Source organism: Corapipo altera, unplaced genomic scaffold (genome assembly GCF_003945725.1).
Source record: "Corapipo altera isolate COAL_440 unplaced genomic scaffold, ASM394572v1 22b, whole genome shotgun sequence".
In the NCBI taxonomy this organism is placed as follows: Eukaryota; Metazoa; Chordata; class Aves; order Passeriformes; family Pipridae; genus Corapipo; species Corapipo altera.
This window is the reverse complement of record NW_020884876.1, coordinates 20092139-20107967: the sequence shown is the minus strand read 5'-3', so window position 1 is coordinate 20107967 and position 15829 is coordinate 20092139. Positions and strand designations below refer to the sequence as shown.

The 15829-nt window shown below is 41.0% G+C and overlaps 2 protein-coding genes and 1 non-coding gene across 6 annotated transcripts in view; 2 read left to right on the top strand and 1 right to left on the bottom strand.

Moving 5' to 3' along the window:
* Positions 1-20: 20 nt before the first annotated feature.
* On the top strand, positions 21-3748 carry RPS3A (ribosomal protein S3A). The gene is made up of 6 exons (XM_027635889.1): positions 21-156; positions 404-507; positions 1738-1925; positions 2097-2305; positions 2884-2993; positions 3582-3748. Exons 1-6 carry the CDS (start codon positions 95-97, stop codon positions 3701-3703), a joined length of 795 nt encoding a protein of 264 aa, XP_027491690.1. The 5' UTR covers positions 21-94; the 3' UTR covers positions 3704-3748.
* Positions 3246-3315, top strand: LOC113943949. Its single transcript, XR_003526518.1, has one exon. It is a non-coding gene; the product is annotated as a small nucleolar RNA SNORD73 (small nucleolar RNA).
* A 2405-nt stretch (positions 3749-6153) lies between the features above and the next one.
* The window catches only part of SH3D19 (SH3 domain containing 19), an 87061-nt gene continuing 77385 nt past the window's right edge, over positions 6154-15829 (bottom strand). For all 4 annotated transcript variants that reach the window (XM_027635884.1, XM_027635888.1, XM_027635885.1 and 1 more), the window contains 6 exons: positions 13965-14023; positions 12160-12347; positions 11855-11907; positions 11169-11355; positions 10467-10564; positions 6154-9276 (listed from right to left, as the gene is read on the bottom strand). In XM_027635884.1, the coding sequence (XP_027491685.1) occupies positions 9160-9276; positions 10467-10564; positions 11169-11355; positions 11855-11907; positions 12160-12347; positions 13965-14023 (702 nt within the window). In that variant the 3' untranslated portion in view covers positions 6154-9159. The remainder of the gene's footprint in view (positions 9277-10466; positions 10565-11168; positions 11356-11854; positions 11908-12159; positions 12348-13964; positions 14024-15829) is intronic.

Here is a 15829-nt window from a genome sequence, read left to right as displayed (position 1 = left end):
GCGTCCCCGTGCTCGCAGGTCTCGCGCGAGCGCCGGTCTCGTATAATCTCGCGGGAGCGCGCGCGCCCCGCCCTTTCACGGCGCGGGCGGGACGATGGCGGTCGGGAAGAACAAGCGCCTCACCAAGGGCGGCAAGAAGGGCGCCAAGAAGAAAGTGTGAGGGCGGCCGGGGCGCGGGCGGGCGGTGCCCGGGGGCGCCGGGCGGAGCGCCGCGGCGGCGGGATGCCGGCGATGCGGGGCGGATGGCGGCGGCGGCCAGGCTGGAGCGGGGCCCGGGCTGTCATGGCGGCTGCCGGGCGGGCCTGGGCCTAGAGAGGCGGCATGTGGGGAGGGAGGTTTTACTGAAGCTCGGCTTGGCCTGAGAAAGTCGGTTAAAAAATCTTTTTCCTACATTCGATTTAAGGGTCGATCCTTTCTCCAAGAAGGACTGGTACGATGTCAAAGCACCGGCGATGTTTAATATCCGAAACATCGGGAAGACACTTGTCACCAGGACCCAAGGAACTAGTGAGTAGCTGGGGGTTGTGCAGTAGAGGGCATGTGTCTCCTCCGTGCGCTGGCTCCAAGCGGGACTCGATTAAAGAACTGCTGACAAATGGGGTTTGCTCGTAATAATACGAATCTGGAAGTTAAAAAAAAAATAGGCATCTCTGGCTCAGTTGGGTGATTTAAGTGAGTTTTCTTGAGTTGGGCAAGTTGTTTGAATAAATGAGCTTAGTTGCAAGGAAGTTCATATGGTGAGGTCCTTGTTCGTACAAGAAACCAAACCATGGGAGGACAGGATAGGCCTGAAGTTTCTAATGAGCTGCTCTGGTGGTAACCTAGTGGGTTGGAGAAAAGTTAAGAATTAAGGAGTCATTCATTTTGACTGTCACAGGGGGAGATGTGGGACAGTGCCACAGGAGACCTTGATCATAACAGGATCATAACGACCAGCATGTAAAGTTTAAAGCTTTTGGGTAAAGGTGTCTCATCTCTGTTGAGAGATTGCTGGAGTTGCTGATTTAATGTGAGTGTGTGTACGTGTAGGCGTATCACTGAATGGTAAAGTTGTTTTTATAGGATCTGGCACACCTTAGGAAAAGGAAACCTGTGTTAGGGATGCAGGGGGATCTGGATAGGGGTAACAGTACTTTTGGAAGCCTAGCTGTGCAGAATGGCTGAATAGTTACACTGTACTGCGTTTATGAAGATGATCATTACTTTGAACTGTAACATGAAACAAGTAAAATAAGGGTCACTGTAAACCAAGTGTGAATCAGCCAGTGTTAAAATGGTTGTTAGAGGGGGAGCTGTGAAATGACTGGGGTGTTGGTTGATGTTTCATTTCTGCTGTGGCTTTTTTGTTTTTCATTGCTGTTCATTATTTCCAAATACTCCGGAACCTGTTCCACTTAAAACAACCCAAACTATTACATGTGGTGCAGTCTGCAGCACACTGATGTTCATGTCCCCCATCTGATACAGTCGTCTGGAAAGATTCATCCCAGAGTTAACAAAACCCGGTATTTGGCTCTGTGAATTGATTTGGTCTGGCTCAAGACACAAATGAACTGCAGCGCTGCAAGGCCCTGGCATTGCATCCCCAGGGGTTGGGCTCCATCTTGGAGGCCTTTCCAGCCTTAGTGATTCTGTGATCACCACCATTAGAAAACATCCAATGGGAATTTGGTACCTGATTTGAACAGTGCGCTTCTAATGTTAATAAAAGGTATTTTATTTTGTTCCATCACACAGAAATTGCCTCTGACGGACTAAAGGGCCGCGTGTTCGAAGTGAGTCTGGCTGACCTGCAGAATGATGAGGTTGCCTTCCGTAAATTCAAACTGATCACTGAGGACGTTCAGGGCAAAAATTGTCTGACCAACTTCCATGGAATGGACCTCACCCGGGACAAAATGTGCTCCATGGTCAAAAAATGGCAGGTGTGTAAAGAGCAAGGTCTGTGTTCCTGCCGGAGCCCTTAGGAAGGGGGGAAGCACTGGGGTGTTGTGAAGCTGTGTTTGAGGTGGCAGCGGCAGGTGTTAATGATGTCAGGTTAGAGGGGCTGGGGAACCTCTCTGTCATGTGGGGGTAAATGTCTCTTTCTTTTCCAGACAATGATTGAAGCCCACGTCGATGTCAAGACGACGGACGGTTACCTGCTGCGCCTCTTCTGCGTGGGCTTCACCAAGAAGCGCAATAACCAGATCCGCAAGACCTCCTATGCCCAGCATCAGCAGGTCCGGCAGATCCGTAAAAAGATGATGGAAATCATGACCCGGGAGGTGCAGACCAACGACCTGAAGGAAGTTGTCAATAAGCTGTAAGCTCTGACTGTGTTCTCTTTTTCTCCCCTACAGTTTCAATAGTTGTTGGTTGGTTGGTGCTGAGAACTTGGAGAATGCCGGTGCTTCCTGTGCCATTTGGCAGAGACCTCATGTTGGAAAGCCAAAGGCCATTTTCTGCAGATAGCTTCTCTTGGTCTCTGCATCCTGTTTGACTCGTACCCGCTGTAACATTTGCATAAATGTAAAATCGTGCTCTCCAGAGGATTTGTGATTCTGCAGACTAAAGTTGTAATTCTCATCAACTGGGGCTGTGAGTGTTCTGGGTTCTGATATAAGAAGGTTTTCCAAAGTGTGATATTTGCTTCCAAAAGTTTGATTGGAGATTTGTTGTCAAAATGAGCACGCTTCCCCTATGCTCCTTTTAACACTGCAAGGGAAATGTCTTAGAATCTAAACATACTTGAAGAAAAATGTCAGAGTGAAGGTTGCATTAATGATGTGAACTTATATAGATTATTTTGTACTCTTAAAGATTTTTTAAGCCTGTGTTGCTGGTGAAGAAGCAGGCAGAGTTTTTAACATTGTGGCACTGCTGTGCTCTGTGATTTCTCAGGATCCCAGACAGCATTGGCAAGGACATCGAGAAGGCCTGTCAGTCCATTTACCCTCTGCACGACGTCTACGTGCGCAAGGTTAAGATGCTGAAGAAGCCCAAGTTTGAATGTAAGTCAGTTACTGCAGACGTTCAGTGTTCCTGGAGAAGGATGTGGGAAGCAGTCACTTGAAATGTGTTTGCTTTCGGATAAAGATGTTACAGCAGCATCATGAACTTATGTAGCTGTAGTATTGAATTGGTGTGTTCTTGTCTGACTTTGTGGCTTCCGGGATTGAAAGCAAAGCAGTGAGCATTGAGTTCAGAGCTTTTTGAATTCTCACCTGAAACTGCTGCTGAATGCTTAAAGGCTTTACCTTGGGAATGAATGATGACAAAATGTTTCGGTCCCAAATGACATGGAATGATTCTATTTTCCCATTTTCTGACATTCCCATGTAACGCAGTAGTAGGTTCTTGAGTCCAAATCTTTTTAGAAAAAGTTTAATCTGTAATTGTGTTATGCTGCACTTAGTTCAGTCTTTTTTCCGTCTGACCGTCAGTTACTGCAGCACCATCTCCTTCCATGAGCTTTCTGGAATGGACTTGGTCATACCTGTATGAAATGTTCTGGTGGTTCGTGTATGATGAGCAACTGAGTAATTTACACTGTTTAAACAGGTGCATCTCTCACTGTTTATGTTGCTGCTTCTTTTTAGTGGGCAAGCTGATGGAGCTGCATGGTGAAGGTGGTGGTGCTGGAAAGCCCTCTGGGGACGAGGCAGGCACTAAAGTGGAGAGAGCTGATGGATACGAGCCGCCCGTGCAAGAATCTGTCTGAAACTAAAAATTGGTGGAAAATAAAAGTTTTAATATACAGAACTAATGTTTGGTTGCCTGTATTGCTACTGGGCAACATTGGTGCTGGATGCATGGATGGGTTTTCAGTAAGGTAAACCTATTGCCTTGGTTTAAAAAAAAGAAAAAAAAAAAGACTTGTGTTGGACTGGTGTTTTTCGTGATTGGTGTTGCAAGATGAGTGGAAGGGAGGTTGTCCTTTTTGTGGATTCTGTATGTTGGTTTTTCCAGTAATTCTGGTCCTCACAAAAGAAATCTTGGGTATCTGTGCAGAGGTTGCATTAATGAGAGGTGCCTCACAGAGGAGCCGTTGTACAGGGATAAGGTGGCTGCTGTTTCAGAATTTTTCGCTGTTTCAGAATTTTTTATTCTAGGGAAGTCTTGAGGATTTATCTGGATTACTTGCCTAAAAATTACATGTATATGTTTAAGCTTCCTCGTGGTAATTTAATACAACCTCTTGTGGGATAGATGTGATCTCCCATAATCAGAAGTTGTTTAAATATCTTAAAATTGTAGTTATGATTATGGAAGCAGTGTTTGTTTTGAGCAGTGCAGAAATGCAGAGCATGCTCAAGAGCAGTAGGGGGTTGCATGTTGGTTTTTAATGTCTTGTCAGAACTGAGGGGTAACTAATCATGGTTGAAAAACCTGTGAAACTTTAGGGGGAAAAATTATACCGTAAAAAGGCAACAGTCTGTGTTCTGAAAACAAAGCATACTTAAGGGATCTGCTGGGTAATTTTAAGACTGTTTATTATCTGATAGCATTTTTTCTTGCTCAGGCTTCAAAATGGAGGAGTGTTTTTTCTGACTGAGGTGAGATTTTTGTGCTATGAACGTTTTGTTTAGAATTAGTCCTGTGAAAATGTTGGTAAGTTTCTGATTTAAAATCTTAGAACAAAATGGGGAGGTCACTGAGAGCTGTAGATCTCGCAGTTGGCTGTCATATAGCATAGGATAAGTGGGGGAAAACAGTGAAATATTACTGTTTCAGCAAGTTACTAAGGGAAAAGGAGGGGGCCCTGCTACCCGTGAGGGCTCTACTGTCAGGGATTTTCACCTTTTGCTATTTGGTAATTCTGGTTTGCACCAAATCATATGCAAAATGAAACTGATGTTTTCAAACTTACTTCAGAGGACTGCAGGTGATGTGATTTCATGTTGTCATTCCAGGTTAGAATTTAATATGCGTTCTGCTTTTTCCAGTTGGTGTAGTGGAAGTGTAGTGAGTGCTCAGCACTCATGATCTTGTGACGGAAGAAAGGAATCATTCTGCTTTTGACCCTCTCTTTTGCTCTTCCCATTAGTACTGCTGAGGCAGGTGTCGTCTGCCTCCAGGAGTCCCAGTCAGTCGTATTTTTGAAGCCATAAATTGCAACAAATGCACCTTCACTTCTCTAACAAAAATGAGAACTTCTCACCAGAGTTAAAAGAATGAACCATGATGTAGGGTAAGTGTGGTGAGAGGTTGGAAAGCCTTCAACCTACTACAGCACGTTCCAGCGCAGCTGTGCACATGCAGATGTGTGTGTGTATCTATTCCAGGCCTGGATCGGCATAAGGACTGTCAGAGCTGTCAATTATGAACAGCCGTGTGTTGGCTGTTTCCTCTGCTTAGCAGTGGTTCCATCAAACAAATCATTAGGGCCTGCAGCTGGCCCGTATTCTCTGTAGGCTGGGAGAGTTGGGAATCCTAAGGTGGTTTCTGCACTCATTCTCTGAAAACTTGAATGTCTTGGATATTGTTACTTTCTCCTTCAGCTGCATGTCTGAGGAGCTGTTGCAAAAAAGTCTAGTCTGAAAGGATATCGAGAAAGAACAAGAACTTGCCTTTTTTCAGGCTTTCTAATGTTATGTTTTTGAACAGTGGACTGCCAGTATTGCTGTGTAGGGGCTCTGGGAATGTATGTATGTATTTATGTATGTATGTATGAATGTGTGCTTTGTATCGGGATTTCAGATGGGGGAAAAAGCAAGCAGGAAGGAAAATTTTCTGCATCCTCTGTATTCTCTCAGCAAATACCAGCTGAAAAATCATGGTGTATGAAAGCAGCAGTCAGCAGAGTACACCAAAATCACGTGCAGAAGTGCTCATCAGTACAAGTAATTTTGGCACAGCGAGAGTCACACTGTGTGACACCCTGCAGTGACAGCTGGTTGCTGCACGTAGCAAGTGTCAGATTCTGCAGGTGGTAAGTGTTGAATGTACCTGAGTCTAAAGGCTTGAATAAACTGTTAAAACCATCCAGATTTTCTGAGGGGTTTGGACTACTTGAAAATGGATGCAATATTATTTGTCTGATTATTATTGGTATTTGTCTGGGGGTTGGGTGTTTCTTTGCAGCGGGGTTAAATATGTAAGCAGAATGAGATCCATAAAACTGTCAAGTGGAAAGCTCAGCTCTCCACAGCACAAGACAAAATGCCAGCATGACTTAATTACAAAAATTTTATTGGTTAAATACATTCTTAATTTACAGAGGTACCATAACAAACTTACTGGACTTAACAAAGGTATATTTAGGACACTGTTAATTGTACACAGAACAAAGATGTCGTCCTGAAGATATTTCCAGAGGGTGGGTCAAACAGTATTTTGACAAATTAGACTTTTCTTATTATGCTAACGCACACAGGTCTAGCTATATTTCAAGGTTACAGCTGAAATTTGCTACTATATTGCAGTTAAGATTTGTGCTCCACCTCGTTCCTGGTTTTTTGTACACCTTAGGAATTTTGTTATGATCTGTAGGCAGTCTCATGGTGGTGCTGGGCATTGTCTTAAGAAAACCCTCTCCTGTAAAAGCCAAGCATCTCACTTGTTTCAGTGTTCACAAAGGCGCTGTTTCAGCTGCCTGCAGCAATGCGAGCAGCCCTTAGATGGCACTCGGTGCTGTGAAGAGAAGGCCTTGCTGCTCTCCCTGCCCTGCCCCACAGGGAGGAGATGATTAACATACAGCAGAGTGGTCTTGTCTACGGATAGGCACTGCCTTGAAACATTCAGTGGAAGTTACAAAAACAACTGGTCGATACACATTATAAAAATGGGAATGAGGAAATGGAGAGAAAAAAATAAATCAGTTCTACTTTTAAGACTTGTATCAAAATTTTAGAAAACTGCCAGACAATAGGTAAACATCATACACTTAACTCTCACCTACTGCTATACTGATATACTATATCTTTGGAGGGCATGGGTATTCCTTGGATTTCTCTAGGAGATGGTGTTTTACTGGAGTAAGAAACAAGAAGTTTTAGAATCTCTTGGCAGGAAAACTTGGGCAGTGATTTATGTCTAAGTTTGATTCCACAGGAGTTCCAGATAGGCTTGTTGGGGATGCTAAAACTGAATAATAGCTGTACAAATAGTTTTTCCCTCCTAGAATGGCACATAATTTAGAACTGTTTTATAATGTTAATAACCTAATGGAAGTAGAAGTCTCAGCTCATCAAAACTTTGTGTGATCTTCATTTCCCAGCTGTGGAAATGGTATTGGTTAAATACACAACAGAAAAAGCTCAGGGGGAAAATGCCTGTGTCTGTGCAAGTTCTGTGGCCTAATTGTGATTGCTGAGTGAAATGGTGCTGAGGACCTCATGTCTGCTCTGCACATTCCTCAGGCTTGTTTCAGGTGCGCTGTAGTCAGCTACTGGGACTGGATGCCCATTCCCCCGCTCAGGAGTTGTTCCTCAATTCAGTTTTGGCTGTAAGCCTGCTTCTGCCTGCTGTGATGGTAACAGGGAGCGAAGGGCAACCCTTACCAGCCTGCTTAGGCATCAACTTAGATACACCTTGATCTCCTGTAGCAGCAGGGACTTGTTGCTGTGATGCTTAGAGCTCATACTGATAAAGCTGTAGAAAGACCAAGTCAAAACTATCTCAAAGTCAATCATGATCCTAGTTTCCAGTCTCCATTCACCACTCAGCTGTTGGCCCTCCTGCAAGATGAACTGCCAGTCTCATGAAGAAAAGTCTTGTTGAGGGTATCCTGATACCTAGTGACCTGCAGCTCTCTGAAGTAATGACTCGTGCAAACAGCTTACTGGTTTCTCTTTGTTATATAGTGCAGAAATGATGGAATACTGTGAGCAGTGAAAGAGCCAACTGCAGCATAATGTTTTCTATTCCAGTCTGATGGAGTTAGATGCCATTTAACTACTTTGTCAGAAGCCAAGTGTTACAAAAATTAACTTACTATCACAAGTTCCTATAATGTGAAGCTTCCTCAGTCATGTCTGTCTTAGTTTGTCAGTCAAGCCACACTGCTACTTTTTACTTATTGCCTTGGTTAGAGCTGCTTGGAGTAACCTCTTGCCAGGCATGTTTTCCTTAATGTCTTGACAGACCATTTATGATGATGCTCAGTACAGTTGGTATGTGGTAACAAACTGGAAACTACTCCCACGTCTGCTGAAAGCTAAAACCAAGGCTGTATAATACCCTTCATGTTAAGGTTAGGAATAGTGTTACTGAAGTATGTTCCAGTGCTTGAGTGACAAATGAAATGCAGACTGACTGAAGACTGGTTTTCCACTTTCATGACGGGAGCGGAGGGGCAAATATTTGGAATAGTGCAGCTACTCCATGGATGGGATCTGAGAAAGCTCAGTAAACGCTGTCTGTCACAACTATCCTCAGCTGGGAAAGAAGGACATGATAGTGCTTGAAGAACAGTGGGCAGTAGAAAAATCTAAACCTGTACCTGGAAAGTATTTTGGGTAAAGGGAGGAAGGTTGAAGATGATTCATACCAATTTAAACAGTACTTGTAAAAGGCATAATACTTAAAAATCTTACTTCTGTGATCTTGCTGTATGAGCAGCTTGGGCTAAGAAAGGAAGAATACTACACAAGGATTTATTTCTGAGTTTTCCCTCTTACCAGTATTAGATTTGATACCTTCCTACTATGAAATACCAGTTATTTTTCTTGTCCTCTAAGTTATAAAACAAACAAGTGGATTCTACTGCTAATGTGGAACTCAAGCAGTAATGAAACCCGAATATCAAATTCCATCTACATACTGAGCATTGTAATTATATATTAAAACAATTCTTTAAATTTGGATTTTAAAAAGTTTTTAAAGAAGCCCAAAGCGGTTTACTTTATGCAGACTTTGTGCAGGATAAATGTAATACCAGATAGTAAACATACTAGAATGCTATATAAGTTAAAATGGTGTTGCACCACAATATTCCCCTAGTTGGAAACCGCTAAAAATCCTGCTTGTTTTGCTCTCAGAGCATTCATGAAACATGACTACATACACTGTCACAAAGGACTAAAATGTTCTTATTTGACTTAAAGACACTAGTATGACTGTCTAGAAAAAGTAGTGCAAAACATTGATAGTCAACACACGTTGATGCCTTTGCTGTGCCTTTAGGGTAGAAAACATTCTCTCCCACATGCAGGGAGTACAAAAAGAGGCAACACTTCATGGTGTTTTTAAAATCTGAACAAAGTTCTTAGGAAATATCCCAGACCTTCCTTGTATCTCTCCACTCATCCAGTCCTCATCTACAGATTCCAGCTCTGTTATCATATCACCTGCCTGTAAGAGAAGGAGTAATGTGAGTCAGTACAGCTTACTGTGCAATGTTAATGCATGCATAGCTGGACTTATTTAGAAGCAATTAATATCAATCAAATAGAAGAGAAGTAGGATGTGGCCAGTCTCTTCTGTTGGTTACATCTCTTGGAGATTGTATGCCAAAACCAGTTGAAGCTTCTCTTAGGGTAAATATTTGTCTATGGGGAAAAACCTTTGGAGGGGCAAAAGAGCACTGCTGGATAACTTCCTGAGTTGCTTAAGCTCTCCAGGTAGGCAGATACACTAAAAGCTGCCTCACAGACCACTTGTTATTTGCGTGTGTTTCCCCGCTCTGTTATAAGGGTTTCTCTTCTTAAAATCGTGGAAAGATTTTTTTTTTTTAGTCTCAATATTTTCTAGCACTTGGAAACTTTCCTATTCTCTTTGGAAACTTTCCTTTCCCAGAAAGGAAAAGCAATAATCTGAGAGCTCAGTGCGGCCATTTAAACTGCAGCTCCTGTGTTTGATCCTTGTTCCAGTTTTCACTGTCTCGTGCCACACTCTTCATCAGAAGTACTGTTATGGCCCTGGCCCTTCTTTCTGTACCATTGTTCCCCTTTTCTACTTTAAAGAATCATCTATCCTTTCAACATTGCATGCTGCTAAGGCTAGAACTATTTTGCTAGTTTTAGAATATATTGTGTGTTTCAACTGATAAGACACACTTTTGGGCCTGCTTGTGAAAGTCTGCTGTTTCTCAGAAATTTGCTTTTGAGGACACGGTTACCTAAATCAGGACTTTGAATCTCAAGGGCACTCTGTTTCTTGTTCATGCTGGGCATCCAGCAAGTATTTAATTTTTCCCCTTGTTCGCACAGAAACTGTGTATTGTGTTGCCGATTTAAGATTTTGCTGTACTTGGTGTCCCTTAGAGGCCTGGCTGCTGTAGCACTACCACTCTCACTATTATCCTGCAACTCCTGATCTCTTTTCGGTGTCTTTAATGAAGATTTTGCCAATATGAAACAGCAGTGGTAAGGGAAAAAGTGTTTTTTAGAGAGACCATTTATCAAATGTGTTAATATGTATGCATATTCTATGTGCTTCATTCTTCTTATTTCAAGCCTATTTTAAGAGTGGATGAATCTTATTTTTTAGCACTCTTAAGGAGTGTAAGACCTCTTGGAAGTTGGTCTAAGAGAGATACTTACTTTGAAGGAAAGCTCATCTTCGTTTTCTCCATGAAAATCATAAAGAGCTCTGGCTTTTCCTTTCTTCCCTCCCCCAGACTGTGACAGCTCTATCCTGGCTGCAGAACACGAACAAGAGAAGTTATTTGGATTGGCATGAAATAAATCTCTGTTTCTGGAGAAGTTCCCTCTCATTCTCATGCCTTCTCCCCATTATTGTGCTACAGGGTGTCCAAATGTTATTGCTACTGCTGTAACAAATTCACTGTTCTACTGGAATAAAAAACTCCACTGACACCAGTTCATTTTACAGTACTAACAGAGTCTCACAGTTCTGCTTTCAAGAGGACTAAATTTGACTTACTTGAACTTTCCAGTGGTGATATCTAATAAGAGCTGTCTTCTTTTCTTTGTGCTTGAAGATGAGGCAGCACCTGTGATTTATTCCTAAAGGTGGCTCAATGGTTCTGTTGTGCCTGTGCCCAAACCACACTTTAAAACATCCCAGAAGTCTGTGTCACCTCCCACATTACTTACTGACTAGAACATTATATTGCCATTATTAGAGGAGGTGATTCGAAACTTAGCTTAGCTTTAGAATATTAAAGACTGTGGTGGTGTGTGTCTTGCTAATACAGTGGAGTAGTTGGGTTCTCCCAGAACTCTGCTGTGACTGTCACAACCCAAGGAATAATGAATTGCCATTTAGTAGGAGCACTGTACCTGAGCAGGTCTGAACAAAAACTGCTGGGAAAATCCCTTCCTTTCCATTTAGTCTTCCTCTATACCACTCCAAATCTACTTGTTCCAGTATTTGGATGTAGTCTCCCTTTTTAAAGGATAGATCGTCTTTGGTTTCTGCTGTAAAATCATGAAGCGCTTCGCACCACTGTACCGAGCATCTGTTGTTCTATTCAAGTGAACAGAGGAAATGCATTAATTTTAGAAGCATAAATGGAGCCCAAAAGCTGATGGATAGTGCAGAAAGCAGCTGTACAGAACATGGGTGTCCTGACTTTCTCCCAAGTGTTGCTGCAGATGTACACTAGAATGGCATTTCAGCAATTACCACCACAGAATTTCATCTTGGCTCAGGCACATCCTTTTTAATTGCTGGTGGCAGGAAGAAGGATTAATAAATTCAAAATTAGATCACTGCAGCAATACTTAAAATAGAGCTAACAAGAATTTTATTAAGCATAAAGGATAAAACTTTACTTATTTTAATTTTTCCAGCTATGAATTCAATCAGTTTAGGCCAAATGTCAGAATTCAAGATGTGACCACACAGCGTTGTGTGCTGTGGGAGTTGTGTTACATCCAGCTAATCTGGCATTATAACAGAATGTCTCTGTAAATCTATGAAACTGCTATGTAAATTCTGACCCTAACCTATGAAATTTTATTACCTGAGGAAGGGAAGAAGAAACCTCCACCTTGTTCTTCAGTGCTGCTTCTGTACCTACATAAGTAAAGCACAACTTAGAATAGCAGCAGTGACTATTCAAATCGTTAATAACAATAGGGACTTTAGATATTTGAAGTGACTATTACGAATAGCTTCTTAAGATTTTTGATTTTTTTTTTTAACCTGTCTTCTTTCTCTTTCTACCTCCTTCCTGCATTCACTGTTCTTCTGGAATTTTCTCCTATATGTTGCCTATATGCCTGAAGTACAAAATGTTTTTGAAGATTTTTGCAGATGTATTCATACCTGTTCCAGGCAGATCTTCAATTACTTCCACAAAGTTCAAGGGGAAAATTCCAGATGTGCCTCTGAGTTCTCCTTTGGCCCATTCTTCATTTACATATTCTTTCAGGATAATAGTTTCACCTTCTGAAAAACTGAGCTCATCTTTCTGATCTCCAATGTATTCAAATCGTGCTAGACATCTTGGACCTCTGCACAAACAAAAGAGAAAATTACTTTGTGTCTTTATTATTATTACTGTCCACTTAATAACAAGGCAGCGTGGTGCAACATATCATTTGATAGTTTAATTAAAATGATAAAAGAATGCACTGAAGATAGAACAGGTGGATAATTGGGGTCTAGCCCTGGTTCTTATATCTGCTTTCTGAGGAGGATGAGTACGGAGTCTGGTTGAGCCAGACGCAACTTCTGCATCCCAATTCCTGGCTGTTAAGAGTATTTTGCAGAAGATCCTATTTCTCTTCCAAACAACACTAAGAAACCTTGGGTTTGGGCCATCTGTCCCATTTCATATCTTCGCCTATATCCAAGTAAGTGTCCTGATACACTCTTTTCAAGAGTCTGATTGTTTTTCGAGCTAGCATCCCATTTAGATGTAATCAAACATGGGTGGCGGGTGGGTGCTGTATATTTGTCCCAAATACATAAAAGTTTCATAGGAAGAAGATAAAAACTATCTTCTTTTACATACTTTATTCTGTAAAATATATCCCCATAGGATATATATGGGAAATAACTTACCTATCAAAGAAAGGAACACCAATGCATCTAATAAATTTTGCATACTTTGGTATAATACTGAAAAAAACTAATTATTTTTCCCCCCGACTCAAATAGATTTAACAATTTAACAAACTAATAAATTAAATTTAAGAAGTTACACTAAGAAAATATTTATCAGAAATACCATGCTGAAAAAAGAGCAAGTAATAGGCTTTAATTCTTTCTATAGCATCATGGCATACAACTAGTGTAAGAAGCTTGTTTCCCACCCCTGTCCCCCACTCATATCTTTGCAAAGATGTGTCTTTTGGGACAGAGCTAGCACTTTGTGTTTCTTTCTAAGTTGCAGAAGCGGCTTTTAAAAAGAAAATTCTGTTTATGCCAAACCAAGCTTCATCAAAAGAACAAACTGAATGATCCCTCTCATACTAGGTGCTCCTGCCTCTGCCTGCATTGGGTTTAATTGCTGGAATGAATGATTATGAAATCCAATAAATCATCACTGAGAAAAAATAGCATGAAAAATTGTCTCTTGCCCACAGATATTAGTACAAGTTGTTTGAAAACCAGAAATGAAAGTGCTGGAAATACACTTGATAATTTGATCTGCGGAACTTCAGATTCACCCGTACAGCTATACACTTAAGGACTGATGGACAGACAGATAGATAGATTTATCTCTTAAAGTACATCTATATTCTGTCCCATTTTATCTTGTTCTTTCAAATGAGTAGGAGCCCTACCATGTTGCATCTTATAAGGATACTGGAAGAAAGGAGCAAGGCCTGGAGCAAAGAGGGGTGCGTACAGTGCTGCTAAGTTAATCAGATTGCTTCATGGTTTTCGTAATCAATTTTCATGAAAGTGAGGTTTTAGGCTTTTTTCACCTAAATATGAGTCTTATTGAAACATCACAAGTACTCAGTTTTTTAAAACATATTTTAATTTTCAAAATATATTTTGGTGAATAAATTGTTGACTATATTAACTTCAGTGCTGATAGCACCTGCTTCACAGTTGATGTTTCTTTTTACTTCCTTGTAAATCAACATGAGAAAGAAAATAAGATTTATCTGACTCACTTAATACATTGTGATGAAGAGGGTATTTTTTTCCTGTTGGCTTCTTCTGGAACATCAATCTAATAAGACAACAAAGTAAGTTAAATCGTCCATTTCAAACTAATGGGAACATAACCACAATAAACTTGAAACTGGATAAAATAATCTGTTTTTCAGATGTGTGATGCTCTGTAGTCATTGGCATACTCTGATATATGACCGTAATAATGTAAATTATGGGAGGTTTATGCCTGATTTCTCATTTCTAATCTTATGCAAACAAGGAGCAATATTTAATGTTTTCTTTTATGAAGCTGGTTTATTGTTTCTACTTGTGGCATGACTGACAGAATATGTGATTGGATGCTACTACATGTTACTGTATTTAGTTCCCAACTTTCAACTGGTAAGTGCTCTCTATTATTTGCTAGCACAATATATCACAATAGACAAAATTATTGTTTACACTTATCCTTTCTGTGCTCTGGTAGCCAGCTGTCCTCCAAACAAAAATGCATCTCGCAAATCTCACTTGAATTGGAGAAACACAACTTAGAAAATCAATACACAGATATATCAAACAGACAACATTCAAGCCCTTTATCATAAGAAAATTTCAATTGTATTTTTGGTGTGACATGAAGGATGATCTGTAAGATGTGGAAGACTACAAGCCTAGAGACTCTGGCGAGGAGCTTTGGTTTACAGCTCACTATTGTATCAGCCAGTCCTCATAAAATCAACAAGAATTTTTCATTAGCTTATGTGAAGGACTGGAGGAAATTTAACACACTTAATCTTTGCAGTGCTCTTGCAAGAGGGGCTGGTATCTGTGGTGCTCTGAAGATTCCATGGGAAGTAGTAACTATGTATTATTGTTTGGTGTCCAGACCTAACCTACTACACAGCTCAATATTGTAAACCACACTGTAGCACATTGTACGGAGACTTTGTATCAAGATTAAATCTGACATGAATTAAGAGGAGAATTCACTCAAGCAAATTAGCCTCATGTACTGCGCTGTCTTTAAAAAAAAAAAAAAAATATTCTGAAACAAAAGATTTTTACTCTCAAAGGGTAACCACCTTTTACAACTTAGACAGACACCTGAAATGCATCTTCCCTAGCTTTTATATACTTGTATCTGTCCGTATCAACGCTGAATTTGACCTCAAATACTCATTCCACTGCTTTAACATAAAACCTTTTCTCTGTTAGCCATCAGTAGGAGCGAGAGCTTTTAAATTAAATTGTTGGTTTGTGTAGAAGCAGCAAATCAATTTAGCTAACAAATCTTTCTCATGAAAGTGAATCAAGCATGGATCTGTTACTACTGAGTTTAGTTTTTATTCTTCAGCACTTCTCACATCAATTTTTCTTTAATAACACCACTACAAACTAGACAGACAGCCTACACTTCCTGATGTTTACCAAATCCTTGGTATTGCCCATGTGGCAGCAGTGCTCATCTCTGCCAGCTGTCCCGGCTCGACATAGACACTTAACTGTCTTTAATGCCAGGCCATGCACCTCCACAGGATCCTGGTGTCGGTCTGGCATTCCTCCATAGCCATATGGCCAGTGTGGATAGCCCAATGCCCTTTCCACTGTCACAAAATGGACCTCAATCTCAGACTCTGGCTTGCAAAAGGTTTGACCCAGCATTTGACACAGAGAACCATACTGTATCTCTTTTAAAGAGAAGGCATTCGATTAATAGCTACTAGGCTCCCAAAACAGCACCTGTTCTTGCCTTCCGTTTACTGTCAAGTGTCATTCAGTAACAGGATTGCTTTAAGCTGCTCATTTGCAACAACACAATCTCCTTGCACTGTGCCAGCATAACCATTTGTGCAGCTTCTTAGTAAGCCACTTAGGCAAATTG